The 27894-nt window shown below is 42.0% G+C and overlaps 4 protein-coding genes, 3 long non-coding RNA genes and 1 pseudogene across 7 annotated transcripts; 5 read left to right on the top strand and 3 right to left on the bottom strand.

The window, feature by feature from the left end:
* Nucleotides 1-40: 40 nt before the first annotated feature.
* Nucleotides 41-20728, top strand: LOC119132141 (zinc finger protein 135-like; the record flags this gene model as incomplete). The annotated part of the gene is made up of 5 exons (XM_037267125.1): nt 41-172; nt 2355-2464; nt 2610-3153; nt 19336-19419; nt 20260-20728. Coding segments are annotated over exons 2-5 (1200 nt in total), but the record flags the coding sequence as incomplete, so codon positions are not given.
* LOC119132143 lies at nt 3576-4100 on the bottom strand. Its single transcript, XR_005099795.1, has 3 exons — nt 4049-4100; nt 3881-3964; nt 3576-3628 (listed from the first exon to the last, which is right to left on the bottom strand). It is a non-coding gene; the product is annotated as an uncharacterized LOC119132143 (long non-coding RNA).
* LOC119132713 lies at nt 4477-5149 on the top strand (annotated as a pseudogene).
* Nucleotides 8398-10555, top strand: LOC119132710 (zinc finger protein 2-like; the record flags this gene model as incomplete). Its single annotated transcript, XM_037268178.1, has 3 exons — nt 8398-8546; nt 9518-9641; nt 9786-10555. Coding segments are annotated over exons 1-3 (945 nt in total), but the record flags the coding sequence as incomplete, so codon positions are not given.
* Nucleotides 10597-10947, bottom strand: LOC119132144. Its single transcript, XR_005099796.1, has 3 exons — nt 10887-10947; nt 10719-10802; nt 10597-10634 (listed from the first exon to the last, which is right to left on the bottom strand). It is a non-coding gene; the product is annotated as an uncharacterized LOC119132144 (long non-coding RNA).
* LOC119132708 (zinc finger protein OZF-like) lies at nt 14386-16920 on the top strand. The gene is made up of 4 exons (XM_037268177.1): nt 14386-14389; nt 14488-14872; nt 14993-16146; nt 16206-16920. Exons 1-3 carry the CDS (start codon nt 14386-14388, stop codon nt 16101-16103), a joined length of 1500 nt encoding a protein of 499 aa, XP_037124072.1. The 3' UTR covers nt 16104-16146; nt 16206-16920.
* LOC119132142 lies at nt 19511-20116 on the bottom strand. Its single transcript, XR_005099794.1, has 3 exons — nt 20064-20116; nt 19896-19979; nt 19511-19559 (listed from the first exon to the last, which is right to left on the bottom strand). It is a non-coding gene; the product is annotated as an uncharacterized LOC119132142 (long non-coding RNA).
* A 4873-nt stretch (nt 20729-25601) lies between the features above and the next one.
* On the top strand, nt 25602-27628 carry LOC119132140 (gastrula zinc finger protein XlCGF57.1-like). The gene has a single exon (XM_037267124.1). The coding sequence runs from the start codon at nt 25838-25840 to the stop codon at nt 27128-27130; it is 1293 nt and encodes a 430-aa protein (XP_037123019.1). The 5' UTR covers nt 25602-25837; the 3' UTR covers nt 27131-27628.
* The last annotated feature ends 266 nt before the right edge of the window (nt 27629-27894 follow it).

Below are 27894 nucleotides of genomic sequence, written 5' to 3'. Positions count from 1 at the left end.
AAATGACATCATCATTACGTAACAGGAAGTAAAGCGACTACAACAAAACCGCGCGTGGTTGAAATCCTCAAACAGAAGCGCGTCGCCTTCCATTCGGCTGCATCCGATAAACACGCAACTTGTGTGGTGGATCAGTAACATTAGCTACACGACAACCGCAACGACGAAAGAGGTAAGTTGCGACGAAGGACCTAAGTGATCATATGCAACGTTATTTGTAGTACTGCTTGGTTGCTGTACAGAAGTGCGGGTCGCTTTCATGAACGTGGTAGCTAGCACAGTGCTAACTATGCTATGCTGTTTAGCTTGATTATCCTCGACGAATGTTGGATCTCAAATAAGCCATCATCACATGCTGGTTCTTGCCTGGACCAAGAGTAATACTGTACTGTGGAAATAGTCAAAGTCGAGGATTAGCAGTGACGGTTGCAGGCAGGCATGCTCCCGATTTTCAATCTCAATGCCTTCGTACCGAAGTCAAATTTGGCACGCTCAAACATGGCCAATAAAATTCTTGAATCATGCACTCTCCCAGATGATAACGCGTAATCTACCAGATGATAACGCGTAATCACGTTTGCTAAAACAGGTCCGATCTACATGAAATGCCGTTGTGTGTGTATTGGGTCGCTTTAAGTTCACGTTGTAAACAAAACAAGTCGAAGTTGACGACTATTGCGCAGCGTGTTGTTTGAGATGTCCGTCGTTGAGAAAGAAAAACAAAGATTTATTGGCAAGATCTTGGGTTGTTTAATGGCGGTCAGTACACGTGGCAATCCAGCAGACCAAACAACAACCCCCACCTTCCAGGTTTTGTACTGTCCGGAAAAGGCGGGAAAGCAAAAGGATGTCCTTATAGAGGCTTTGCAGCTGACGTCATCAAGCTACCCACATTAGCTTGGCGGCCATCATGGCGGTCAACTTTTCAGTGCCGGTCAACGACTCACACACGCTTTCTTGTTATATCTGCTGCTATTTGAGCTTAAAAATGCCGGATACCTGCTGTGCTGTTGGATGTAGCAATAGACGAGGCGATAAACCAAATCTTAGCTTCTATAGATTTCCGGCGAACATGAAAAAACGTGATAAATGGATCGCGGATATTCGTCGTGAACGATGGAAACCTACGATTTACACAAGGATATGCAATGAGGACTTCATATCAGGTATGTAAACAAACTATTCACCCCTGATTTGTTTCACAAAATGTGAAATAATACAATATGGGATGATACAAATATGATTGTTGAAAATGCTGGGTGCATTTTTAGAAAGGCAGCAAGAGCAGCAAGGCAGGGAATGGGATGATTTCTTCAGTTCACCCCCCCGTTTTTATTTTGTGTTTATTTTTTCATGATGCTTGAAAACGTTATCAATGTAAATATTGAATTATATTTATTGGTTAAGTTTTCAAGCCAATCAGATGTGGCATCATGCAAAAATAAACAAATAATAAAAATGGTAGCAACTTGAACAGACAGGTACAGTATCTGAATGATTTCACTCTATTCAGTTTTTTAATATGTCAAGTTATGAAATGCCATTACAAAACAAATCGACGAGGTAATTATAAATATCTGGATATGAGCGTTCAGGCAGGTCGGCTGTTGCAAAATGCTCGGGCGATTTTAGCATGCTTCTCGGTAAAAGGTACGGATCCGTTGTGCCAACAAGGTTCAACTTCTCTCTGTGACGATTCTTGGAGTCTTCATCCAAATGCCTAACTTCGTTGGATAGCAAATCAGCCATAATTCGGAAGAAATCGGTGAAAACGTAGCGCAGAAATCAGAATCCATACAAACACGTAGGAACGAGCTGACTAGTTGACCGCCAAGATGGCGGCATAACACAAAATCACGTGATAAAACCACGTGACTGCAAAGCCTCTATAAGGCAAATCTCTGACTACTTGGTGTGGTCACCTGACCATTTGGTATCTATCTGTATTGGAAGGTTACGCAGCTCTGTGTGCTGTTTGAGCAGTCATGTTTATATAAATGTCGTTGTACATGTGACAATGACAATAAAGATCGATTCTATATGAAATAAGAAGATTTACACATATATGAACATGAAAAATGATATAAGTTTGTCTAACCTGACCATGATTCGTGCCTGCTATGTTCATTTTGTTTGGAATTCCTAGCTACATAGGCGTTGTAGAACAATGCGAGCGACTCGCCGGTCTTTTGCAAAGTTTATTTTCTTGACAAACTATCTAGCACAACACAAAATACTATTGCGTAAATACGGGATAACCTATATTTCAATGACTTCAACAAATAGCTCGCTTGCCGCTGTCCAAAAGACACTTTTGTTGGCCAAATATCGTTGAACCAGTTTTGTGATTGCAGTGGGAAAATGTCTGCAAGGACCACAGCAAAGTACGTGAAGGAAATGGACCGCAGTCATCGACGACCGGAACATCTTTGGCTGCAGCCTTATGTTGTGTTGCGCAGAGCAGGTTAGTACACGTCTAGTTTCTATTATGAATTCTATCGAAATCATGTGTGATATGCTGATTGAAAAAGCCCCTGTATCGTTTTTTTTTGCCAGTTTCTCTTCAACTGTAACTTTCATTGTTAATATGTGTTTGTCCTGTTTTGCAGACATCAGTAAAGCTATTCGTCCTAAGCAGGAGGAGCCAGACCGCACTCGCATTAAAGAGGAAGATGTGGGCGAAGAGGTCCACCACTTCAATGAACAAATGGAGCAGAAGTTTCTTTGCACTAAAAAAGAGGAGGAAGAGCCGGAGCGGCCTTGTCAGAAAGAGGACGGAGAAGACTCCTGCGACATCAAAAAGGAGGAGGAAGATACCTGCGAGATGCCATTGACTGGTGTACTTGTGAAGCGTTTAGATGAGGCTCAACATGAGGTGAGCAAAGGGGCGGAGCCTCCAAGCTGCAGCTCAAGTCCACATATGACCAGAGAAGGTGATGGAGACCACTGTGGGGCATCACGAGCAGCTCCACCATCAGATAGTGATGACGTGTTGTCACATGTTCCTGCTGATGATGATGATGATGACTCTCAAAACAAACACAGGCAATGTTCTCACTGTGGAATTTTTTTTGCTCATAGCAGTAGTTTGAAACAACACATGAGAATGCACACAAGAAAGAAAAACTTTTCCTGTTCAGATTGTGGCCAAAAATTCTCTCAGCGGGGAGGTTTAAATGTGCACACAAGAATCCACACTGGAGAGAAACCTTTTTCATGCTCAGTTTGTGGCCAAATGTTCTCTCAGAGGGGACATTTAACAATGCACACAAGAATCCACACTGGCGAGAAACCTTTTTCATGCTCAGTTTGTGGCCAAAGATTCTCTCAGAGTGGACATTTAACAATGCACACAAGAATCCACACTGGCGAGAAACCTTTTTCATGCTCAGTTTGTGGGCAAAGGTTCTCTCTGAGGGGACATTTAACAATGCACACAAGAATCCACACTGGCGAGAAACCTTTTTCATGCTCAGTTTGTGGCCAAAATTCTCTGGGAGGGGAAATTTAAAAAAGCACACAAGAATCCACACTGGCGAGAAACCTTTTTCATGCTCAGTTTGTGGCCATAAATTCTCTGATAGGGGCAATTTAAATTCGCACACATTAACCCACACTGGCGAGAAACCTTTTTCATGCTCAGTTTGTGGCCAAAAATTCTCTCATAGTGGATCTTTAACAATGCACACAAGAATCCACACTGGCGAGAAACCTTTTTCATGCTCAGTTTGTGGCCAGAAATTCTCTCATAGGGTAGGTTTAAATAGTCACACAAGAATCCACACTGGTGAGAAACCTTTTTTATGCCCAGTTTGTGGGCAAAAGTTCTCTCGAATGGAAAGTTTAAATGTGCACACAAGAATCCACACTGGCGAGAAACCTTTTTCATGCTCAGTTTGTGGCCAGAAATTCTGTCATAGGGTAAGTTTAAATAGGCACACAAGAATCCACACTGGTGAGAAACCTTTCTCATGCTCAGTTTGTGGCCAAAGATTCCTCACGAGGGGGCTTTTAAATAGGCACACAAGAATCCACACTGGCGAGAAACCTTTTTCATGCTCAGTTTGTGGCCAAAAGTTCTCTCGGAGGGCCACTTTAAATTTGCACACATTAACCCACACTGGCGAGAAACCTTTTTCATGCTCAGTTTGTGGCCAGAAATTCTCTCATAGGGTAAGTTTAAATAGGCACGCAAGAATCCACACTGGCGAGAAACCTTTTTCATGCTCAGTTTGTGGGCAAAAGTTCTCTCGAATGGGAAGTTTAAATATGCACACAAGAATCCACACTGGCGAGAAACCTTTTTCATGCTCAGTTTGTGGCCAAATGTTCTCTCGGAGGGGACATTTAAATTCGCACACATTAACCCACACTGGCGAGAAACCTTTTTCATGCTCAGTTTGTGGCCAAAAATTCCTCACGGGGGGGCATTTAAATACGCACACAAGAATCCACACTAGCGAGAAACCTTTTTCATGCTCAGTTTGTGGCCAAAAATTCTCTCAGAGGGGACGTTTAAATACGCACACAAGAATCCACACTGGAGAGAAACCTTTTTCATGCTCAGTTTGTGGCCAAAAATTCTCTCGGGGGGGGGGTTTAAAAAAGCACACAAGAATCCACACTGGTGAGAAACCCTTTTCATGCTCAGTTTGTGGCCAAAAATTCTCTCGGAGGGGAAGTTTAAAAAAGCACACAAGAATCCACACTGGTGAGAAACCCTTTTCATGCTCAGTCTGTGGCCAAAACTTCTCCCAGAGGGGAAGTTTAAATATGCACACAAGAATCCACACTGGCGAGAAACCTTTTTCATGCTCAGTTTGTGGCCAAAAGTTCTCGCGGAGGGCCAATTTAAATTCGCACACATTAACCCACACTGGCGAGAAACCTTTTTCATGCTCAGTTTGTGGGCAAAAGTTCTCTCAGAGGGGCAATTTAAATTCGCACACATTAACCCACACTGGTTGAGAAACCTTTTTCATGCTCAGTTTGTGGCCAAAAGTTCTCTCGAATGGGAAGTTTAAATATGCACACAAGAATCCACACTGGTGAGAAACCTTTATCAAGCTCAATTTGTGGCCAAAAATTGTCTCGGAGGGGACATTTAAACACGCACACAAGAATCCACACTGGCGAGAAACCTTTTTAATGCTCAGTTCAGCCAAACAGTCTCTTAGGGTAAACTTAATCAGGCACGCAGGAGCCCACACTGGAGAGAAACCTGCTCAGTCAGTTGCCAAAGAGTCTCTATTAAGAATTCTGAGTGTTTTGGAGAGATGAGCAATGATCCACGAAGTTCTCACCTTCTTTTTGAACAGACTTTATGAGTTTATGCATCAATGATAGTTCTATTCTAGTATGCACCTTTTGATTGAGATGCTGAACTCCTTTCCTTTACGACAGTGTGAAGTTCAATTCATTTTAGTTTTACCTATGAATTTGAAAATAAAGTTAACCGGCCTCGGGATGATAATAGTTTTGTATGTTTCATGATACTTGAAGTTTATTTTGTTTTTAGTTGTGTGTTCATATTTAGGGCAAGTTGCTTGGTTCTTATTAGTGTTGGTTCAGGATTTCGTTTTGTTCAGCGTTTCATGTTCATGCCTGGAAAGCGGACTTTAAACCGATGATGATGATGATGTGGATCAATAAAATGAAATAGTGTTGGATATCCCCTATTTTTCTTCAACAGTTTTTTTTGTTACTTTACCTTACTAATAACATGTTAAAATGTACTTGAGATGTATTAAGACATTTCATTAAAGAGTTGTTTACTTCACAGTATTGACGTCTCAACCTAATTGTATTTGTGTGAAATTATTTTTAAATGATAGGATCCTAATTAAGACTATTAATCTTCTGTCAATTGATGATGATGATGATATAACTTTATTTATCCCACAGCGGGGAAGTTTACTTGTCACAGCAGCGTACAAGAATGCAAGAATACAAGTGCCACATTTTAAAAAGGATAAATAACAGACAAGGACAAAGACAAGTGCCACCATTAGCGGTAGAAACGAAATATATTTACCAAAAGGTGCATTTTAAAGGAGCAGGGGCGTTATATGAATCTAATTTATTACTATTACTATATCCAGGTGAAGAGGATTGAGGATCACCTGGACAGCAACAACAGCAAGCAGGTGTGGCAGGGAATCCAGCATCTCACCAACTACAGAACCACCATCGGAGCTGCTGAAGGGGACGCCTCACTGGCAGAGGTCCTCAATACCTTCTTCGCCCGGTTCGAGTCCGAGCCACCTGAAGGGGCCACATCACAGACCGCAGCAGCTTCACCCTCACAGTGAAGGAGCACGAGGTGAGGCGCACGCTGCGGACCATCAACCCGAGGAAGGCTGCGGGTCCTGACGGCGTCACTGGGCGTGTCCTGAAGGACTGCGCAGATCAGCTGGCTGGAGTCTTCACAAAGATTTTCAACCAGTCCCTTACCGAGTCCACCGTCCCATCCTGTTTAAAATCCTCCACTATAGTCCCCCTGCCCAAGAAACGCCACATCACCAGCCTCAATGACTACCGGCCAGTCGCACTCACCCCGGTGGTCATGAAGTGCTTTGAAAAGCTGGTACGGGGTCACATCACAGCACTCCTGTTCAGAGGTTTTGACCCCCTACAGGGCAAATAGATCCACAGAGGACGCAGTAGCTACAGCCCTCCACGCTGCACTGTCCCACCTGGAGCAGCCGGGGAGCTATGTGCGGATGCTCTTCGTGGACTTTAGCTCTGCTTTTAACACCATCCTCCCCCACAGACTGGTGGACATACTGGAGGGCCTGGGACTTCCACATAATACTTGCAGGTGGATTAAGAGCTTCCTGACCGGTCGCAGCCAGAGGGTGAAAGTGGGCCGTCATACATCCACACCTCTCAGTCTTGGTACCGGCTCCCCAAAGGGCTGCGTACTGAGCCCACTGCTTTACACGCTCTACACACATGCATGCACCCCCGCCCACCGCAGCAACACCATCGTGAGATTTGCGGATGACACAACCGTGGTGGGGCTCATCTCAAAGGGGGATGAGTCTGCCTACAGGGACGAAGTGGTCCAGCTATCGGAGTGGTGCGGAGAGAACAATCTGCTCCTAAACACGGCTAAAACCCAAGAACTGGTCATTGATTTTAGGAGGAAAAATAAAACGGACATTCCACCACTCATCATCGACGGGGTCTGTGTGAAGAGGGTGTCCTCCTTCCGCTACCTGGGAGTCCACATCGAGGAGGACTTCACCTGGGGCGTGAACACCTCTGAGCTGCTTAAAAAGGCCCAACAGAGACTCTACTTTTTAAGGGTGCTGAGGAGGCACAGCATTACACAGAGACTGCTGGTGTCCTTCTATCGCTGCTCCATAGAAAGCACTTTAACGTACTGTATATGTGTTTGGTACTCCAGCTGCACTGCTGCTCAGAGGAAAAAGCTCCAAGGGGTCATCAACACAGCACAGAAGATCATTGGCTGCCCTCTCCCCACACTGGAAGACCTACACAGAACCCGCTGTCTCAAAAAAACACAGAACATTCTGAAGGACACTTCCCACCCTGGCCACTCCCTTTTCGAACTGTTGCCATCAGGCAGACGCTACAGATTAATTAGGTCGAGGACTAGCCAACAGTTTTTACCCTACAGCGGTAGTCACATTGAATGCAGCTAAACGTAAATGATTGTCTGTGTATGTTCTTCTGTGGGTTTTTAGCTAGTTTTTTTTATCTTTTTATTCTATTAATTCTGTATTTTTTTATTGCATGCGCGGATCGGTTGGCACTTTTTAAATTTCGTTGTACATGTGACAATGACAATAAAGATCTATTCTATTCTACAAGGACAAAGACAAGTGCCACTATTAGCGGTAGAAACGAAATATATTTACCAAAAGGTGCATTTTAAAGGAGCAGGGGCGTTATATGAATCTAATTTATTACTATATATTACGTCTACAATACTCTTGAAACCCTCATTTGAAACATCAGCCCTTTCATAAAACATTTCGAACATTTAATACTTTGATATTTAACTGTGCTAGATCCTTTGAATTATTTTGAAGACATTAAAATCATTTTTGAAGAACGTACTTTTGCCAATATCGTGCATTTGCTTCTCTTTAGCTTTTCTTGGCAACGGCAGTGCAATAAAAACATTCTCCTAAAACTATTGCATTCAGGGTGACAATTTACAAATCATCTAACCAATCAGAGTGGACAATCTTTGCTTGTCACCTGGTTGGTTTGCAGGTACGAGTGGGCCGTATATTTGCAAAGTACAGCCAATTACGTGAGTGTAATTCGCCTCCAACTTTGCTGGTCAACAACATAAAAACGTGCCAGTGTCTTCCGCTAGAGGGCGTCCGGGACCTCACTCAAATGACATCATCATTACGTAACAGGAAGTAAAGCGACTACAACAAAACCGCGCGTGGTTGAAATCCTCAAACAGAAGCGCGTCGCCTTCCATTCGGCTGCATCCGATAAACACGCAACGTATGTGGTGGATCAGTAACATTAGCTACACGACAACCGCAACGACGAAAGAGGTAAGTTGCGACTAAGTGATCATATGCAACGTTATTTGTAGTACTGCTTGGTTGGTGTACAGAAGTGCGGGTCGCTTTCATGAACGTGGTAGCTAGCACAGTGCTACCTTTATGCTGTTTAGCTTGATTATCCTCGACGAATGTTGGATCTCAAATGAGCCATCATCACATGCTGGTTCTTGCCTGGACCAAGAGTAATACTGTACTGTGGAAATAGTCAAAGTCGAGGATTAGCAGTGACGGTTGCAGGCAGGCATGCTCCCGATTTTCAATCTCAATGCCTTCGTACCGAAGTCAAATTTGGCACGCTCAAACATGGGCAATAAAATTCTTGAATCATGCACTCTACCAGATGATAACGCGTAATCTACCAGATGATAACGCGTAATCACGTTTGCTAAAACAGGTCCGATCTACATGAAATGCGGTTATGTGTGTATTGGGTCGCTTTAAGTTCACGTTGTAAACAAAACAAGTCGAAGTTGACGACTATTGCGTGTTGTTTGAGATGTCCGTCGTTGAGAAAGAAAAACAAAGATTTATTGGGTTGTATAATGGCGGTCAGTACACGTGGCAATCGAGCAGACCAAACAACAACCCCCACCTTCCAGGTGAGAAGGTTTTGTACTGTCCGGAATAGGCGGGAAAGCAAAAGGATGTCCTTATAAGGCACATCCCGACTACTTGGTGTGGTCACCTGACCATTTGGTATCTATCTGTCTGTATTGGAAGGTTACACAGCTCCGTGTGCTGATTGAGCAGTCATGTTTATATAAATGTCGTTGTACATGTGACAATGACAATAAAGATCGATTCTATATGAAATAAGAAGATCTACACACATATGAACATGAAAAATGATAAAAGTTTGTCTAACCTGACCATGATTTGCGCCTGTCAATTACTTCAACAAATAGCTCGCTTGCCGCTGTCCAAAAGACACTTTTGTTAGCCAAATATCGTTGAACCAGTTTTGTGATTGCAGTGGGAAAATGTCTGCAAGGACCACAGCAAAGTACGTGAAGGAAATGGACCGCAGTCGTCGACGACCGGAACATCTTTGGCTGCAGCCTTATGTTGTGTTGCGCAGAGCAGGTTAGTACACGTCTAGTTTCTATGATGAATTCTATCGAAATCATGTGTGATATGCTGATTGAAAAAGCCCCTGTATCGTTTTTTTTGCCAGTTTCTCTTCAACTGTAACTTTCATTGTTAATATGTGTTTGTCCTGTTTTGCAGACATCAGTAAAGCTATTCGTCCTAAGCAGGAGGAGCCAGACCGCACTCGCATTAAAGAGGAAGATGTGGGCAAAGAGGTCCACCACTTCAATGAACAAATGCAGCAGAAGTTTCTTTGCACTATAAAAGAGGAGGAAGAGCCGGAGCGACCTTGCCAGAAAGAGGACGGAGAAGACTCCTGCGACATCAAAAAGGAGGAGGAAGATACCTGCGAGATGCCATTGACTGGTGTACTTGTGAAGCGTTTAGATGAGGCTCAACATGAGGTGAGCAAAGGGGCGGAGCCTCCAAGCTGCAGCTCAAGTCCACATAGGACCAGAGAAGGTGATGGAGACCACTGTGGGGCATCACGAGCAGCTTCACCATCAGATAGTGATGACGTGTTGTCACATGTTACTGCTGATGATGATGACGACTCTCAAAACAAACACAGGCAATGTTCTCACTGTGGAATTTTTTTTGCTCATAGCAGTCGTTTGAAACAACACATGAAAATGCACAGAAGAAAGAAAAACTTTTCCTGTTCAGATTGTGGCCAAAAATTCTCTCAGAGTGGATCTTTAACAATGCACACAAGAATCCACACTGGCGAGAAACCTTTTTCATGCTCAGTTTGTGGCCAAAAGTTCTCTCGGAGGGGAAGTTTAAATAGGCACGCAAGAATCCACACTGGTGAGAAACCTTTCTCATGCTCAGTTTGTGGCCAAATGTTCTCTCAGAGGGGACATTTAAATTCGCACACATTAACCCACACTGGCGAGAAACCTTTCTCATGCTCAGTTTGTGGCCAAAAATTCCTCACGAGGGGATCTTTAAAGATGCACACAAGAATCCACACTGGTGAGAAACCTTTTTCATGCTCAGTTTGTGGCCAGAAATTCTCTCTGAGTGGATCTTTAAAAATTCATACAAGAATCCACACTGGCGAGAAACCTTTTTCATGCTCAGTTTGTGGGCAAAAGTTCTCTCAGAGGAACAGTTTAAATATGCACACAAGAATCCACACTGGCGAGAAACCTTTTTCATGCTCAGTTTGTGGCCAAAAATGGTCTCGGAGGGGACATTTAAACACGCACACAAGAATCCACACTGGCGAGAAACCTTTTTCATGCTCAGTTTGTGGCCAGAAATTCTCTCATAGGGTAAGTTTAAATAGGCACACAAGAATCCACACTGGCGCGAAACCTTTTTCATGCTCAGTTTGTGGGCAAAAGTTCTCTCGAATGGGAAGTTTAAATATGCACACAAGAATCCACACTGGCGAGAAACCTTTTTCATGCTCAGTTTGTGGCCAAATATTCTCTCAGAGTGGATCTTTAACAATGCACACAAGAATCCACACTGGCGAGAAACCTTTTTCATGCTCAGTTTGTGGCCAAAAATTCTCTGAGAGGGGAAGTTTAAAAAAGCACACAAGAATCCACACTGGCGAGAAACCTTTTTCATGCTCAGTTTGTGGCCAAAAATTCTCTCATAGGGTAAGTTTAAATAGGCACACAAGAATCCACACTGGTGAGAAACCTTTATCAAGCTCAATTTGTGGCCAGAAATTGTCTCGGAGGGGACATTTAAACACGCACACAAGAATCCACACTGGCGAGAAACCTTTTTAATGCTCAGTTCGGCCAAACAGTCTCTCAGGGTAAGCTTAATCAGGCACACAGGAGCCCACACTGGAGAGAAACCTGTTGCCTGCTCAGTCAGTTGCCAAAGAGTCTCTATTAAGAATTCTGAGTGTTTTGGAGAGATGAGCAATGATCCATGAAGTTCTCACCTTCTTTTTGAGCAGACTTTATGAGTTTATGCATCAATGATAGTTCTATTCTACTATGCACCTTTTGATTGAGATGCTGAACTCCTTTCCTTTACGACAGTGTGAAGTTCAATTCATTTTAGTTTTACCTATGAATTTGAAAATGAAGTTAACCGGCCTCGGGATGATAATAGTTTTGTATGTTTCATGATACTTGAAGTTTATTTTGTTTTTAGTTGTGTGTTCATATTTAGGGCAAGTAGCTTGGTTCTTATTAGTGTTGGTTCAGGATTTTGTTTTGTTCAGCTTTTCATGTTCATGCCTGGAAAGCGGACTTTAAACCGATGATGATGATGATGTGTATCAATAAAATGATATAGTGTTTGATATCCCCCATTTTTCTTCAACAGTTTTTTTTGTTACTTTACCTTACTAATAACATGTTAAAATGTACTTGAGATGTACTAAGACATTTCATTAAAGAGTTGTTTACTTCACAGTATTGACGTCTCAACCTAATTGTATTTGTGTGAAATTATTTTTAAATTATAGGATCCTAATTAAGACTATTAATCTTCTGTCATTTGATGATGATAGAACTTTATTTATCCCACAGCGGGGAAATGTACTTGTCACAGCAGCGTACAAGAATGCAAGAATACAAGTGCCACATTTTAAAAAGGATAAATAACAGGCGCCTTCCATCTGTGGTCCCTTCTCAAGGTTTCTCATTTTCCCCTGGCAGGGTTTTTTTTTTAGTTTTTCCTTGCCCTTTTGGGAGCTTAAGATCAGGGGATGCTTTGAGAATAATTGTCAATTTTTGTCTGTGAAGCCCTTTGAGACTGCTTGTGATTTAGGGCTATACAAATAAACTTGACTTGACTTGACTTATCAGACAAGGACAAAGACAAGTGCCACTATTAGCGGTAGAAACGAAATATATTTACCAAAAGGTGCATTTTAAAGGAGCAGGGGCGTTATATGAATCTAATTTATTACTATTACGTCTACAATACTCTTGAAACCCTCATCAGCCCTTTCATAAAACCACAACCCAAACTACAAACCCTAACCACCTCCTTCCTGGTTTCAGACCCAACCTTAAAACCCGACCAGCCCTGACTTGATAGTATCAGCTCTTAAGTTTGTGTGACGTTGCAATGTTGAAGGGGGACATTTCGAACATTTAATACTTTGATATTTAACTGTGCAAGATCATTTGAATTATTTTGAAGACATTAAAATCATTTTTGAAGAACGCACTTTTGCCAATATCGTGCATTTGCTTCTCTTTAGCTTTTCTTGTCAACGGCAGTGCAATAAAAATATTCTCCTAAAACTATTGCATTCAGGGTGACAATTTACAAATCATCTCTAACCAATCAGAGTGGACAATCTTTGCTTGTCACCTGATCGGTTTGCAAGTATGATTGGGCCGTATATTTGCAAAATACAGTGAGTGCAATTTGCCTCCGGGTCAACAACATAAAAACGTGCCAGTGTCTTCCGCTAGAGGGCGTCCGGGACCTCACTCAAATGACATCATCATTACGTAACAGGAAGTAAAGCGACTACAACAAGACCGCGCGTGGTTGGAATCCTCAAACAGAAGCGCGTCGCCTTCCATTCGGCTGCATCCGATAAACACGCAACGTATGTGGTGGATCAGTAACATTAGTTACACGACAACCGTAACGACGAAAGAGGTAAGTTGCGACGATGGACCTAAGTGATCATATGCAACGTTATTTGTAGTCTGCTTGGTTGCTGTACAGAAGTGCGGGTCGCTTTCATGAACGTGGTAGCTAGCACAGTGCTAACTTTATGCTGTTTAGCTTGATTATCCTCGACGAATGTTGGATCTCAAATAAGCCATCATCACATGCTGGTTCTTGCCCGGACCAAGAGTAATACTGTACTGTGGAAATAGTCAAAGTCGAGGATTAGCAGTGACGGTTGCAGGCAGGCATGCTCCCGATTTTCAATCTCAATGCCTTCGTACCGAAGTCAAATTTGGCACGCTCAAACATGGCCAATACAATTCTTGAATCATGCACTCTACCAGATGATAACGCGTAATTTACCAGATGATAACGCGTAATCACGTTTGCTAAAACAGGTCCGATCTACATGAAATGCGGTTGTGTATGTATTGGGTCGCTTTAAGTTCACGTTGTAAACAAAACAAGTCGAAGTTGACGCCTATTGCGTGTTGTTTGAGATGTCCGTCGTCGAGAAAGAAAAACAAAGATTTATTGGGTTGTTTAATGGCGGTCAGTACACGTGGCAATCCAGCAGACCAAACAGCAACCCCCACCTTCCAGGTAAGAAGGTTTTGTACTGTCCGGAAAAGGCGGGAAAGCAAAAGGATGTCCTTATAAGGCACATTTCTACTTGGTGTGGTCACCTGACCATTTGGTATCTATCTGTCTGTATTGGAAGGTTACACAGCTCCGTGTGCTGATTGAGCAGTCATGTTTATATAAATGTCGTTGTACATGTGACAATGACAATAAAGATCGATTCTATATGAAATAAGAAGATCTACACACATATGAACATGAAAAATGATAAAAGTTTGTCTAACCTGACCATGATTTGCGCCTGTCAATTACTTCAACAAATAGCTCGCTTGCCGCTGTCCAAAAGACACTTTTGTTAGCCAAATATCGTTGAACCAGTTTTGTGATCACAGTGGGAAAATGTTTGCAAGGACCACAGCAAAGTACGTGAAGGAAATGGACCGCAGTCATCGACGACCGGAACATCTTTGGCTGCAGCCTTATGTTGTGTTGCGCAGAGCAGGTTAGTACACGTCTAGTTTCTATTATGAATTCTATCGAAATCATGTGTGATATGCTGATTGAAAAAGCCCCTGTATCGTTTTTTTTGCCAGTTTCTCTTCAACTGTAACTTTCATTGTTAATATGTGTTTGTCCTGTTTTGCAGACATCAGTAAAGCTATTCGTCCTAAGCAGGAGGAGCCAGACCGCACTCGCATTAAAGAGGAAGATGTGGGCAAAGAGGTCCACCACTTCAATGAACAAATGGAGCAGAAGTTTCTTTGCACTAAAAAAGAGGAGGAAGAGCCGGAGCGGCCTTGTCAGAAAGAGGACGGAGAGGACTCCTGCGACATCAAAAAGGAGGAGGAAGATACCTGCGAGATGCCATTGACTGGTGTACTTGTGAAGCGTTTAGATGAGGCTCAACATGCGGTGAGCAAAGGGGCGGAGCCTCCAAGCTGCAGCTCAAGTCCACATATGACCAGAGAAGGTGATGGAGACCACTGTGGGGCATCACGAGCAGCTCCACCATCAGATAGTGATGACGTGTTGTCACATGTTCCTGCTGATGATGATGATGATGACTCTCAAAACAAACACAGGCAATGTTCTCACTGTGGAATTTTTTTTGCTCATAGCAGTAGTTTGAAACAACACATGAAAATGCACAGAAGAAAGAAAAACTTTTCCTGTTCAGATTCTGGCCAAAAATTCTCTCAGAGTGGATCTTTAACAATGCACACAAGAATCCACACTGGCGAGAAACCTTTCTCATGCTCAGTTTGTGGCCAAAAATTCCTCACGGGGGGGCATTTAAATAGGCACACAAGAATCCACACTGGTGAGAAACCTTTTTCATGCTCAGTTTGTGGCCAGAAATTCTCTCATAGGGTAAGTTTAAATAGGCACACAAGAATCCACACTGGTGAGAAACTTTTATCATGCTCAGTTTGTGGCCAAAAATTCTCTCATAGGGTAAGTTTAAATAGGCACACAAGAATCCACACTGGCGAGCAACCTTTTTCATGCTCAGTTTGTGGCCAAAGGTTCTCTCGGAGGGCCAATTTAAATGTGCACACAAGAATCCACACTGGCGAGAAACCTTTTTCATGCTCAGTTTGTGGCCAGAAATTCTCTCATAGGGTAAGTTTAAATAGGCACACAAGAATCCACACTGGCGCGAAACCTTTTTCATGCTCAGTTTGTGGGCAAAAGTTCTCTCGAATGGGAAGTTTAAATATGCACACAAGAATCCACACTGGCGAGAAACCTTTTTCATGCTCAGTTTGTGGCCAAATATTCTCTCGGAAGGGACATTTAACAATGCACACAAGAATCCACACTGGCGAGAAACCTTTTTCATGCTCAGTTTGTGGCCAAAGATTCTCTCATAGTGGATCTTTAACAATGCACACAAGAATCCACACTGGCGAGAAACCTTTTTCATGCTCAGTTTGTGGCCAAAAATTCTCTGAGAGGGGAAGTTTAAAAAAGCACACAAGAATCCACACTGGCGAGAAACCTTTTTCATGCTCAGTTTGTGGCCAAAAGTTCTCTGAGAGGGGAAATTTAAAAAAGCACACAAGAATCCACACTGGCGAGAAACCTTTTTCATGCTCAGTTTGTGGCCAAAAATTCTCTCATAGGGTAAGTTTAAATAGGCACACAAGAATCCACACTGGTGAGAAACCTTTATCAAGCTCAATTTGTGGCCAAAAATTGTCTCGGAGGGGACATTTAAACACGCACACAAGAATCCACACTGGCGAGAAACCTTTTTAATGCTCAGTTCGGCCAAACAGTCTCTCAGGGTAAGCTTAATCAGGCACACAGGAGCCCACACTGGAGAGAAACCTGTTGCCTGCTCAGTCAGTTGCCAAAGAGTCTCTATTAAGAATTCTGAGTGTTTTGGAGAGATGAGCAATGATCCATGAAGTTCTCACCTTCTATTTGAGCAGACTTTATGAGTTTATGCACCAATGATCGTTCTATTCTAGTATGCACCTTTTGATTGAGATGCTGAACTCCTTTCCTTTACGACAGTGAGAAGTTCAATTCATTTTAGTTTTACCGATGAATTTGAAAATGAAGTTAACCGGCCTCGGGATGATAATAGTTTTGTATGTTTCATGATACTTGAAGTTTATTTTGGTTTTAGTTGTGTGTTCATATTTAGGGCAAGTAGCTTGGTTCTTATTAGTGTTGGTTCAGGATTTTGTTTTGTTCAGCTTTTCATGTTCATGCCTGGAAAGCGGACTTTAAACCGATGATGATGATGATGTGTATCAATAAAATGATATAGTGTTGGATATCCCCCATTTTTCTTCAACAGTTTTTTTTGTTACTTTACCTTACTAATAACATGTTAAAATGTACTTGAGATGTACTAAGACATTTCATTAAAGAGTTGTTTACTTCACAGTATTGACGTCTCAACCTAATTGTATTTGTATGAAATTATTTTTAAATTATAGGATCCTAATTAAGACTATTAATCTTCTGTCATTTGATGATGATGATAGAACTTTATTTATCCCACAGCGGGGAAATTTACTTGTCACAGCAGCGTACAAGAATGCAAGAATACAAGTGCCACATTATAAAAAGGATAAATAACAGACAAGGACAAAGACAAGTGCCACTATTAGTGGTAGAAACGAAATATATTTACCAAAAGGTGCATTTTAAAGGAGCAGAGGCGTTATATGAATCTAATTTATTACTATTACGTCTACAATACTCTTGAAACCCTCATTTGAAACATCAGCCCTTTCATAAAACATTTCGAACATTTAATACTTTGATATTTAACTGTGCTAGATCATTTGAATTATTTTGAAGACATTAAAATCATTTTTGAAGAACGTACTTTTGCCAATATCGTGCATTTGCTTCTCTTTAGCTTTTCTTGGCAACGGCAGTGCAATAAAAACATTCTCCTAAAACTGTTGCATTCAGGGTAACAATTTACAAATCATCTAACCAATCAGAGTGGACAATCTTTGCTTGTCACCTGGTAGGTTTGCAGGTACGAGTGGGCCGTATATTTGCAAAGTACAGCCAATTACGTGAGTGTAATTCGCCTCCAACTTTGCTGGTCAACAACATAAAAACGTCCCAGTGTCTTCCGCTAGAGGGCGTCCGGGACGTCACTCAAATGACATCATCATTACGTAACAGGAAGTAAAGCGACTACAACAAAACCGCGCGTGGTTGAAATCCTCAAACAGAAGCGCGTCGCCTTCCATTCGGCTGCATCCGATAAACACGCAACGTATGCGGTGGATCAGTAACATTAGCTACACGACAACCGCAACGACGAAAGAGGTAAGTTGCGACTAAGTGATCATATGCAACGTTATTTGTAGTACTGCTTGGTTGCTGTACAGAAGTGCGGGTCGCTTTCATTAGCGTGGTAGCTAGCACAGTGCTAACTTTATGCTATTCAGCTTGATTATCCTCGACGAATGTTGGATCTCAAATGAGCCATCATCACATGCTGGTTCTTGCCTGGACCAAGAGTAATACTGTACTGTGGAAATAGTCAAAGTCGAGGATTAGCAGTGACGGTTGCAGGCAGGCATGCTCCCGATTTTCAATCTCAATGCCTTCGTACCGAAGTCAAATTTGGCACGCTCAAACATGGGCAATAAAATTCTTGAATCATGCACTCTCCCAGATGATAACGCGTAATCTACCAGATGATAACGCGTAATCACGTTTGCTAAAACAGGTCCGAGCTACATGAAATGCGGTTGTCGGTGTATTGGGTCGCTTTAATTTCACGTTGTAAACAAAACAAGTCGAAGTTGACGCCTATTGCGTGTTGTTTGAGATGTCCGTCGTTGAGAAAGAAAACCAAAGATTTATTGGGTTGTTTAATGGCGGTCAGTACACGTGGCAATCCAGCAGACCAAACAACAACCCCCACCTTCCAGGTTTTGTACTGTCCGGAAAAGGCGGGAAAGCAAAAGGATGTCCTTATAAGGCAAATTTCTGACTACTTGGTGTGGTCACCTGACCATTTGGTATCTATCTGTATTGGAAGGTTACGCAGCTCTGTGTGCTGATTGAGCAGTCATATTTATATAAATGTCGTTGTACATGTGACAATGACAATAAAGATCGATTCTATATGAAATAAGAAGATTTACACATATATGAACATGAAAAATGATATAAGTTTGTCTAACCTGACCATGATTCGCGCCTGTCAATGACTTCAACAAATAGCTCGCTTGCCGCTGTCCAAAAGACACTTTTGTTAGCCAAATATCGTTGAACCAGTGTTGTGATTGCAGTGGGAAAATGTTTGCAAGGACCACAGCAAAGTACGTGAAGGAAAAGGACCGCAGTCGTCGACGACCGGAACATCTTTGGCTGCAGCCTTATGTTGTGTTGCGCAGAGCAGGTTAGTACACGTCTAGTTTCTATTATGAATTCTATCGAAATCATGTGTGATATGCTAATTGAAAAAGCCCCTGTATCGTTTTTCTGCCAGTTTCTCTTCAACTGTAACTTTCATTGTTAATATATGTTTGTCCTGTTTTGCAGACATCAGTGAAGCTATTCGTCCTAAGCAGGAGGAGCCAGACCGCACTCGCATTAAAGAGGAACATGTGGGCAAAGAGGTCCACCACTTCAATGAACAAATGGAGCAGACGTTTCTTTGCTCTATAAGAGAGGAGGAAGAGCCGGAGCGGCCTTGTCAGAAAGAGGACGGAGAGGACTCCTGCAACATCAAAAAGGAGGAGGAAGATCCCTACGAGATGCCATTGACTGGTGTACTTGTGAAGCGTTTAGATGAGGCTCAACATGAGGTGAGCAAAGGGGCGGAGCCTCCAAGCTGCAGCTCAAGTCCACATATGACCAGAGAAAGTGATGGAGACCACTGTGGGGCATCACGAGCAGCTCCACCATCAGATAGTGATGACGTGTTGTCACATGTTCCTGATGCTGATGATGATGATGACACTGGCGAGAAACCTTTTTCATGCTCAGTTTGTGGCCAAATGTTCTCTCAGAGGGGACATTTAACAATGCACACAAGAATCCACACTGGCGAGAAACCTTTTTCATGCTCCGTTTGTGGCCAGAAATTCTCTCTGAGGGGAAGTTTAAATATGCACACAAGAATCCACGCTGGCGAGAAACCTTTTTCATGCTCAGTTTGTGGCCAAAAATTCTCTGAGAGGGGAAGTTTAAAAAAGCACACAAGAATCCACACTGGCGAGAAACCTTTTTCATGCTCAGTTTGTGGGCAAAAGTTCTCTTGGAAGGGAAGTTTAAATATGCACGCAAGAATCCACACTGGTGAGAAACCTTTTTCATGCTCAGTTTGTGGCCAAAGATTCTCTCAGAGTGGATCTTTAACAATGCACACAAGAATCCACACTGGCGAGAAACCTTTTTCATGCTCAGTTTGTGGCCAAAAATTCTCTGAGAGGGGAAGTTTAAAAAAGCACACAAGAATCCACACTGACGAGAAACCTTTTTCATGCTCAGTTTGTGGCCAAAGATTCTCTCAGAGTGGATCTTTAACAATGCACACAAGAATCCACACTGGTGAGAAACCTTTTTCATGCTCAGTTTGTGGCCAAAAGTTCTCTCAGAGGGGAAGTTTAAATATGCACGCAAGAATCCACACGGGTGAGAAACCTTTTTCATGCTCTGTTTGTGGCCAAAGATTCTCTCAGAGTGGATCTTTAACAATGCACACAAGAATCCACACTGGCGAGAAACCTTTTTCATGCTCAGTTTGTGGCCAAAAATTCCACACGGGGGGGCATTTAAATATGCACACAAGAATCCACACTGGCGAGAAACCCTTTTCATGCTCAGTTTGTGGCCAAATGTTCTCTCAGAGGGGACATTTAACAATGCACACAAGAATCCACACTGGCGAGAAACCTTTTTCATGCTCAGTTTGTGGCCAAAGATTCTCTCAGAGTGGACATTTAACAATGCACACAAGAATCCACACTGGCGAGAAACCTTTTTCATGCTCAGTTTGTGGCCAAAAATTCTCTGAGAGGGGAAGTTTAAAAAAGCACACAAGAATCCACACTGGCGAGAAACCTTTTTCATGCTCAGTTTGTGGGCAAAAGTTCTCTTGGAAGGGAAGTTTAAATATGCACGCAAGAATCCACACTGGTGAGAAACCTTTTTCATGCTCAGTTTGTGGCCAAATGTTCTCTCAGAGGGGACATTTAACAATGCACACAAGAATCCACACTGGCGAGAAACCTTTTTCATGCTCAGTTTGTGGCCAAAAATTCCACACGGGGGGGCATTTAAATATGCACACAAGAATCCACACTGGCGAGAAACCTTTTTCATGCTCAGTTTGTGGCCAAAAATTCTCTGAGAGGGGAAGTTTAAAAAAGCACACAAGAATCCACACTGGCGAGAAACCTTTTTCATGCTCAGTTTGTGGCCAAAAATTCTCTCATAGGGTAAGTTTAAATAGGCACACAAGAATCCACACTGGTGAGAAACCTTTATCAAGCTCAATTTGTGGCCAAAAATTGTCTCGGAGGGGACATTTAAACACGCACACAAGAATCCACACTGGCGAGAAACCTTTTTAATGCTCAGTTCGGCCAAACAGTCTCTCAGGGTAAGCTTAATCAGGCACACAGGAGCCCACACTGGAGAGAAACCTGTTGCCTGCTCAGTCAGTTGCCAAAGAGTCTCTATTAAGAATTCTGAGTGTTTTGGAAAGATGAGCAATGATCCATGAAGTTCTCACCTTCTATTTGAGCAGACTTTATGAGTTTATGCACCAATGATTGTTCTATTCTAGTATGCACCTTTTGATTGAGATGCTGAACTCCTTTCCTTTACGACAGTGAGAAGTTCAATTCATTTTAGTTTTACCGATGAATTTGAAAATGAAGTTAACCGGCCTCGGGATGATAATAGTTTTGTATGTTTCATGATACTTGAAGTTTATTTTGGTTTTAGTTGTGTGTTCATATTTAGGGCAAGTTGTTTGGTACTTATTAGTGTTGGTTCAGGATTTTGTTTTGTTCAGCGTTTCATGTTCATGCCTGGAAAGCGGACTTTAAACCGATGATGATGATGATGTGGATCAATAAAATGAAATAGTGTTGGATATCCCCTATTTTTCTTCAACAGTTGTTTTTGTTACTTTACCTTACTAATAACATGTTAAAATGTACTTGAGATGTATTAAGACATTTCATTAAAGAGTTGTTTACTTCACAGTATTGACGTCTCAACCTAATTGTATTTGTATGAAATTATTTTTAAATTATAGGGTCCTATTTAAGACTATTAATCTTCTGTCAGTTGATGATGATGATGATAGAACTTAATTTATCCCACAGCGGGGAAATTTACTTGTCACAGCAGCGTACAAGAATGCAAGAATACAAGTGACACATTTTAAAAAGGATAAATAACAGACAAGGACAAAGACAAGTGCCACTATTAGCGGTAGAAACGAAATATATTTACCAAAAGGTGCATTTTAAAGGAGCAGGGGCGTCATATGAATCTAATTTATTACTATTACGTCTACAATACTCCTGAAACCCTCATTTGAAACATCAGCCCTTTCATAAAACCACAACCCAAACTACAAACCCTAACCACCTCCTTCCTGGTTTCAGACCCAACCTTAAAACCCAACCAACCCTGACTTGATAGTATTACTACAGAGTTGAGCTCTTAAGTTTGTGTGACGTTGCAATGTTGAAGGGGGACATTTCGAACATTTAATACTTTGATATTTAACTGTGCAAGATCATTTGAATTATTTTGAAGACATTAAAATCATTTTTGAAGAACGTACTTTTGCCAATATCGTGCATTTGCTTCTCTTGAGCTTTTCTTGACAACGGCAGTGCAATAAAAACATTATTGTAAAACTGTTGCATTCAGGGTAACAATTTACAAATCATCTAACCAATCAGAGTGGCCAATCTTTGCTTGTCACCTGGTCGGTTTGCAGGTATGATTGGGCCGTATATTTGCAAAATACAGCCAATTACGTGAGTGCAATTCGCCTCCAACTTTGCTGGTCAACAACATAAAAACGTCCCAGTGTCTTCCGCTAGAGGGCGTCCGGGACCTCACTCAAATGACATCATCATTACGTAACAGGAAGTAAAGCGACTACAACAAAACCGCGCGTGGTTGAAATCCTCAAACAGAAGCGCGTCGCCTTCCATTCGGCTGCATCCGATAAACACGCTACGTATGTGGTGGATCAGTAACATTAGCTACACGACAACCGCAACGACGAAAGAGGTAAGTTGCGACGATGGACCTAAGTGATCATATGCAACGTTATTTGTAGTACTGCTTGGTTGCTGTACAGAAGTGCGGGACGCTTTCATTAGCGTGGTAGCTAGCACAGTGCTAACTTTATGCTATTTAGCTTGATTATCCTCGACGAATGTTGGATCTCAAATGAGCCATCATCACATGCTGGTTCTTGCCTGGACTAAGAGTAATACTGTACTGTGGAAATAGTCAAAGTCGAGGATTAGCAGTGATGGTTGCAGGCAGGCTCGAACATGGGCAATAAAATTCTTGAATCATGCACTCTACCAGATGATAACGCGTAATCTACCAGATGATAACGCGTAATCACGTTTGCTAAAACAGGTCCGATCTACATGAAATGCGGTTATGTGTGTATTGGGTCGCTTTAAGTTCACGTTGTAAACAAAACAAGTCGAAGTTGACGACTATTGCGTGTTGTTTGAGATGTCCGTCGTTGAGAAAGAAAACCAAAGATTTATTGGGTTGTATAATGGCGGTCAGTACACGTGGCAATCGAGCAGACCAAACAACAACCCCCACCTTCCAGGTGAGAAGGTTTTGTACTGTCCGGAATAGAGGCTTTGCAGCTGACGTCATCAAGCTACCCACATTAGCTTGGCGGCCATCTTGGCGGTCAACTTTTCAGTGCCGGTCTACGACTGACACACGCTTTCTTGTTATATCTGCTGCTATTTGAGCTTAAAAATGCCGGATACCTGCTGTGCTGTTGGATGTAGCAATAGACGAGGCGATAAACCAAATCTTAGCTTCTATAGATTTCCGGCGAACATGAAAAAAACGTGATAAATGGATCGCGGATATTCGTCGTGAACGATGGAAACCTACGATTTACACAAGGATATGCAATGAGGACTTCATATCAGGTATGTAAACAAACTATTCACCCCTGATTTGTTTCACAAAATGTGAAATAATACAATATGGGATGATACAAATATGATTGTTGAAAATGCTGGGTGCATTTTTAGAAAGGCAGCAAGAGCAGCAAGGCAGGGAATGGGATGATTTCTTCAGTTCACCCCCCCCCGTTTTTATTTTGTGTTTATTTTTTCATGATGCTTCATCTGATTGGCTTGAAAACGTTATCAATGTAAATATTGAACTTCATATTGGAATTGAACAATTAATTCTCGAGTGAATGCATTAGAAAATTTCCCAAAAAATTATTATGAACCTTGTGAAACAATTATTTTTTAATGTAGCATTTTTTAACAAGAGGGTTTTTGTTACTTCATTTGGCACAAGGTAAAATCTACATTGGTAAAGTTTTCAAGCCATTGGCACAAGGTTAAAATTTTTATTGGTTAAGTTTTCAAGCCAATCAGATGTGGCATCATGCAAAAATAAACAAAAAATAAAAATGGTAGCAACTTGAACAGACAGGTACAGTATCTGAATGATTTCACTCTATTCAGTTTTTTAATATGTCAAGTTATGAAATGCCATTACAAAACAAATCGACGAGGTAATTATAAATATCTGGATATGAGCGTTCAGGCAGGTCGGCTGTTGCAAAATGCTCGGGCGATTTTAGCATGCTTCTCGGTAAAAGGTACGGATCCGTTGTGCCAACAAGGTTCAACTTCTCTCTGTAACGTTTCTTGGAGTCTTCATCCAAATGCCTAACTTCGTTGGATAGCAAATCAGCCATAATTCGGAAGAAATCGGTGAAAACGTAGCGCAGAAATCAGACAATCCATACAAACACGTAGGAACGAGCTGACGAGTTGACCGCCAAGATGGCGGCATAACACAAAATCACGTGATAAAACCACGTGACTGCAAAGCCTCTATAGGCGGGAAAGCAAAAGGATGTCCTTATAAGGCAAATTTCTACTTGGTGTGGTCACCTGACCATTTGGTATCTATCTGTATTGGAAGGTTACACAGCTCCGTGTGCTGATTGAGCAGTCATGTTTATATAAATGTTGTTGTACATGTGACAATGACAATAAAGATCGATTCAAGATTCAAGAGTTTTTATTCGCCATGTTTGAGCGTGCCAAACAAGGAATTTGACTTCGGTAAAACACACACTCTGTTCAACATATAGGTGACTAACAACACTCAGGACATGTGAATAATGGCAAAAACAGTGTAGACAAATTCAAAAGGTGTGAAGAGCAGGATGTTATTGCACAGTAATGCCTCTGAAACTCTATGAGTGGTGTGAGTTCATCATATATGAACATGAAAAATGATATAAGTTTGTCTAACCTGACCATGATTTGCGCCTGCTATTTTCATTTTGTTAGGAATTCCTAGGTACATAGGCGTTGTAGAACAATGCGAGCGACTCACCGGTCTTTTGCAAAGTTTATTTTCTTGCCAAACACAAAATATTATTGCGTAAATACGGGATAACCTATATTTCAATCACTTCAACAAATCGCTCGCTTGCCGCTGTCCAAAAGACACTTTTGTTAGCCAAATATCGTTGAACCAGTTTTGTGATTGCAGTGGGAAAATGTCTGCAAGGACCACAGCAAAGTACGTGAAGGAAAAGGACCGCAGTCGTCGACGACTGGAACATCTTTGGCTGCAGCCTTATGTTGTGTTGCGCAGAGCAGGTTAGTACACGTCTAGTCTCTATTATGAATCCTCTTCCAGTGTTTATTTTGAGTAGAATTCTATCGAAATCATGCGTGATATGCTGATTGAAAAAGCCCCTGTATCGTTCTTTTGCCAGTTTCTCTTCAACTGTAACTTTCATTGTTAATATGTGTTTGTCCTGTTTTGCAGACATCAGTGAAGCTATTCGTCCTAAGCAGGATGAGCCGGACCGCACTCGCATTAAAGAGGAAGATGTGGGCAAAGAGGTCCACCACTTCAATGAACAAATGGAGCAGAAGTTTCTTTGCACTATAAAAGAGGAGGAAGAGCCGGAGCGACCTTGTCAGAAAGAGGACGACATCAAAAAGGAGGAGGAAGATACCTGCGAGATGCCATTGACTGGTTTAGATGAGGCTCAACATGAGGTGAGCAAAGGAACGGAGCCTCCAAGCTGCAGCTCAAGTCCACATAGGACCAGAGAAGGTGATGGAGACCACTGTGGGGGATCACGAGCAGCTCCACCATCAGATAGTGATGACGTGTTGTCACATGTTCCTGCTGCTGATGATGATGACTCTCAAAACAAACACAGGCAATGTTCTCACTGTGGAATTTTTTTTGCTCGTAGCAGTAGTTTGAAACAACACATGAGAATGCACACAAGAAAGAAAAACTTTTCCTGTTCAGATTGTGGCCAAAAGTTCTCTCACAGGGCAAATTTAAATATGCACACAAGAATCCACACTGGCGAGAAACCTTTTTCATGCTCAGTCTGTGGCCAAAAGTTCTCTCAGCGGGCAGGTTTAAATGTGCACACAAGAATCCACACTGGCGAGAAACCTTTCTCATGCTCAGTTTGTGGCAAAAAATTCCTCACGAGGGGGCTTTTAAATAGGCACACAAGAATCCACACTGGTGAGAAACCTTTTTCATGCTCAGTTTGTGGCCAAACGTTCTCTCAGCGGGTTGGTTTAAATGTGCACACAAGAATCCACACTGGCGAGAAACCTTTTTCATGCTCAGTTTGTGGGCAAAAGTTCTCTCACAGGAACAGTTTAAATATGCACACAAGAATCCACACTGGCGAGAAACCTTTTTCATGCTCAGTTTGTGGCCAAAAGTTCTCTCGGATGGCAAGTTTAAATGTGCACACAAGAATCCACACTGGCGAGAAACCTTTTTCATGCTCAGTTTGTGGCCAAAAGTTCTCTCAGTGGGGACATTTAAATTCGCACACAAGAATCCACAATGTTGAGAAAACTTTTACATGCTCAGTTTGTGGGCAAAAGTTCTCTCGGAGGGGTTATTTAACAATGCACACAAGAATCCACACTGGCGAGAAACCTTTTTCATGCTCAGTTTGTGGCCAAAGATTCCACACGGGGGGGCATTTAAATACGCACACAAGAATCCACACTGGCGAGAAACCTTTTTCATGCTCAGTTTGTGGCCAAAAATTCTCTGTGAGGGTCACTTTAAATTCCCACACATTAACCCACACTGGTGAGAAACCTTTTTCATGCTCAGTTTGTGGCCAAAAATTCTCTCAGAGGGGATCTTTAAAGATGCACACAAGAATCCACACTGGCGAGAAACCTTTTTCATGCTCGGTTTGTGGCCAAATGTTCTCTCGGAGGGGACATTTAAATTCGCACACATTAACCCACACTGGCGAGAAACCTTTCTCATGCTCAGTTTGTGGCCAAAAGTTCTCTCGGAGGGGACATTTAAATGTGCACACAAGAATCCACACTGGTGAGAAACCTTTTTCATGCTCAGTTTGTGGCCAAAAATTCCACACGTGGGGGCATTTAAATAGGCACACAAGAACCCACACTGGCGAGCAACCTTTTTCATGCTCAGTTTGTGGGCAAAAGTTCTCTCGGAAGGGAAGTTTAAACAGGCATACAAGAATCCACATTGGCGAGAAACCTTTTTAATGCTCAGTTCGGCCAAACAGTCTCTCAGGGTGAGCTTAATCAGGCACACAGGAGCCCACACTGGAGAGAAACCTGTTGCCTGCTCAGTCAGTTGCCAAAGAGTCTCTATTAAGAATTCTGTGTGTTTTGGAGAGATGAGCAATGATCCATGAAGTTCTCACCTTCTATTTGAGCAGACTTTATGAGTTTATGCATCAGTGATCGTTCTATTCTAGTATGCACCTTTTGATTGAGATGCTGATCTCCTTTCCTTTACGACAGTGAGAAGTTCAATTCATTTTAGTTTTACCTATGAATTTGAAAATAAAGTTAACCGGCCTCGGGATGATAATAGTTTTGTATTTTTCATGATACTTGAAGTTTATTTTGTTTTTAGTTGTGTGTTCAAATTTAGGGCAAGTTGCTTGGTTCTTATTAGTGTTGGTTCAGGATTTTGTTTTGTTCAGCTTTTCATGTTCATGCCTGGAAAGCGGACTTTAAACCGATGATGATGATGATGATGTGTATCAATAAAATGAAATAGTGTTGGATATCCCCCATTTTTCTTCAACAGTTTTATTTGTTACTTTACCTTACTAATAACATGTTAAAATGTACTCGAGATGTATTAAGACATTTCATTAAAGAGTTGTTTACTTCACAGTATTGACGTCTCAACCTAATTTTTTTGTTTTGTGTCGCCTACTTGTATGTCTCGTCACCGTGGGATGGAGGAAACGGAATTTCGGTTTTTGTGTGTCTTGACATATGAAGGGATTGACAAT

The sequence above is a fragment of the Syngnathus acus genome, chromosome 13 (assembly GCF_901709675.1).
Source record: "Syngnathus acus chromosome 13, fSynAcu1.2, whole genome shotgun sequence".
Lineage (NCBI taxonomy): Eukaryota > Metazoa > Chordata > Actinopteri > Syngnathiformes > Syngnathidae > Syngnathus > Syngnathus acus.
This window is presented reverse-complemented; position numbering and strand designations above follow the sequence as displayed.

Bases quoted from the DNA above. Each gene is read 5' to 3' on its own strand.
- LOC119132708 (XM_037268177.1), top strand. The intron at 14,873-14,992 runs GTCACATGTTCC...GAAAATGCACAG, and splicing joins TCAGATAGTGATGACGTGTT to AAGAAAGAAAAACTTTTCCT.
- LOC119132140 (XM_037267124.1), top strand. From the start codon at position 25,838: ATGAGAATGCACACAAGAAAGAAAAACTTTTCCTGTTCAGATTGTGGC.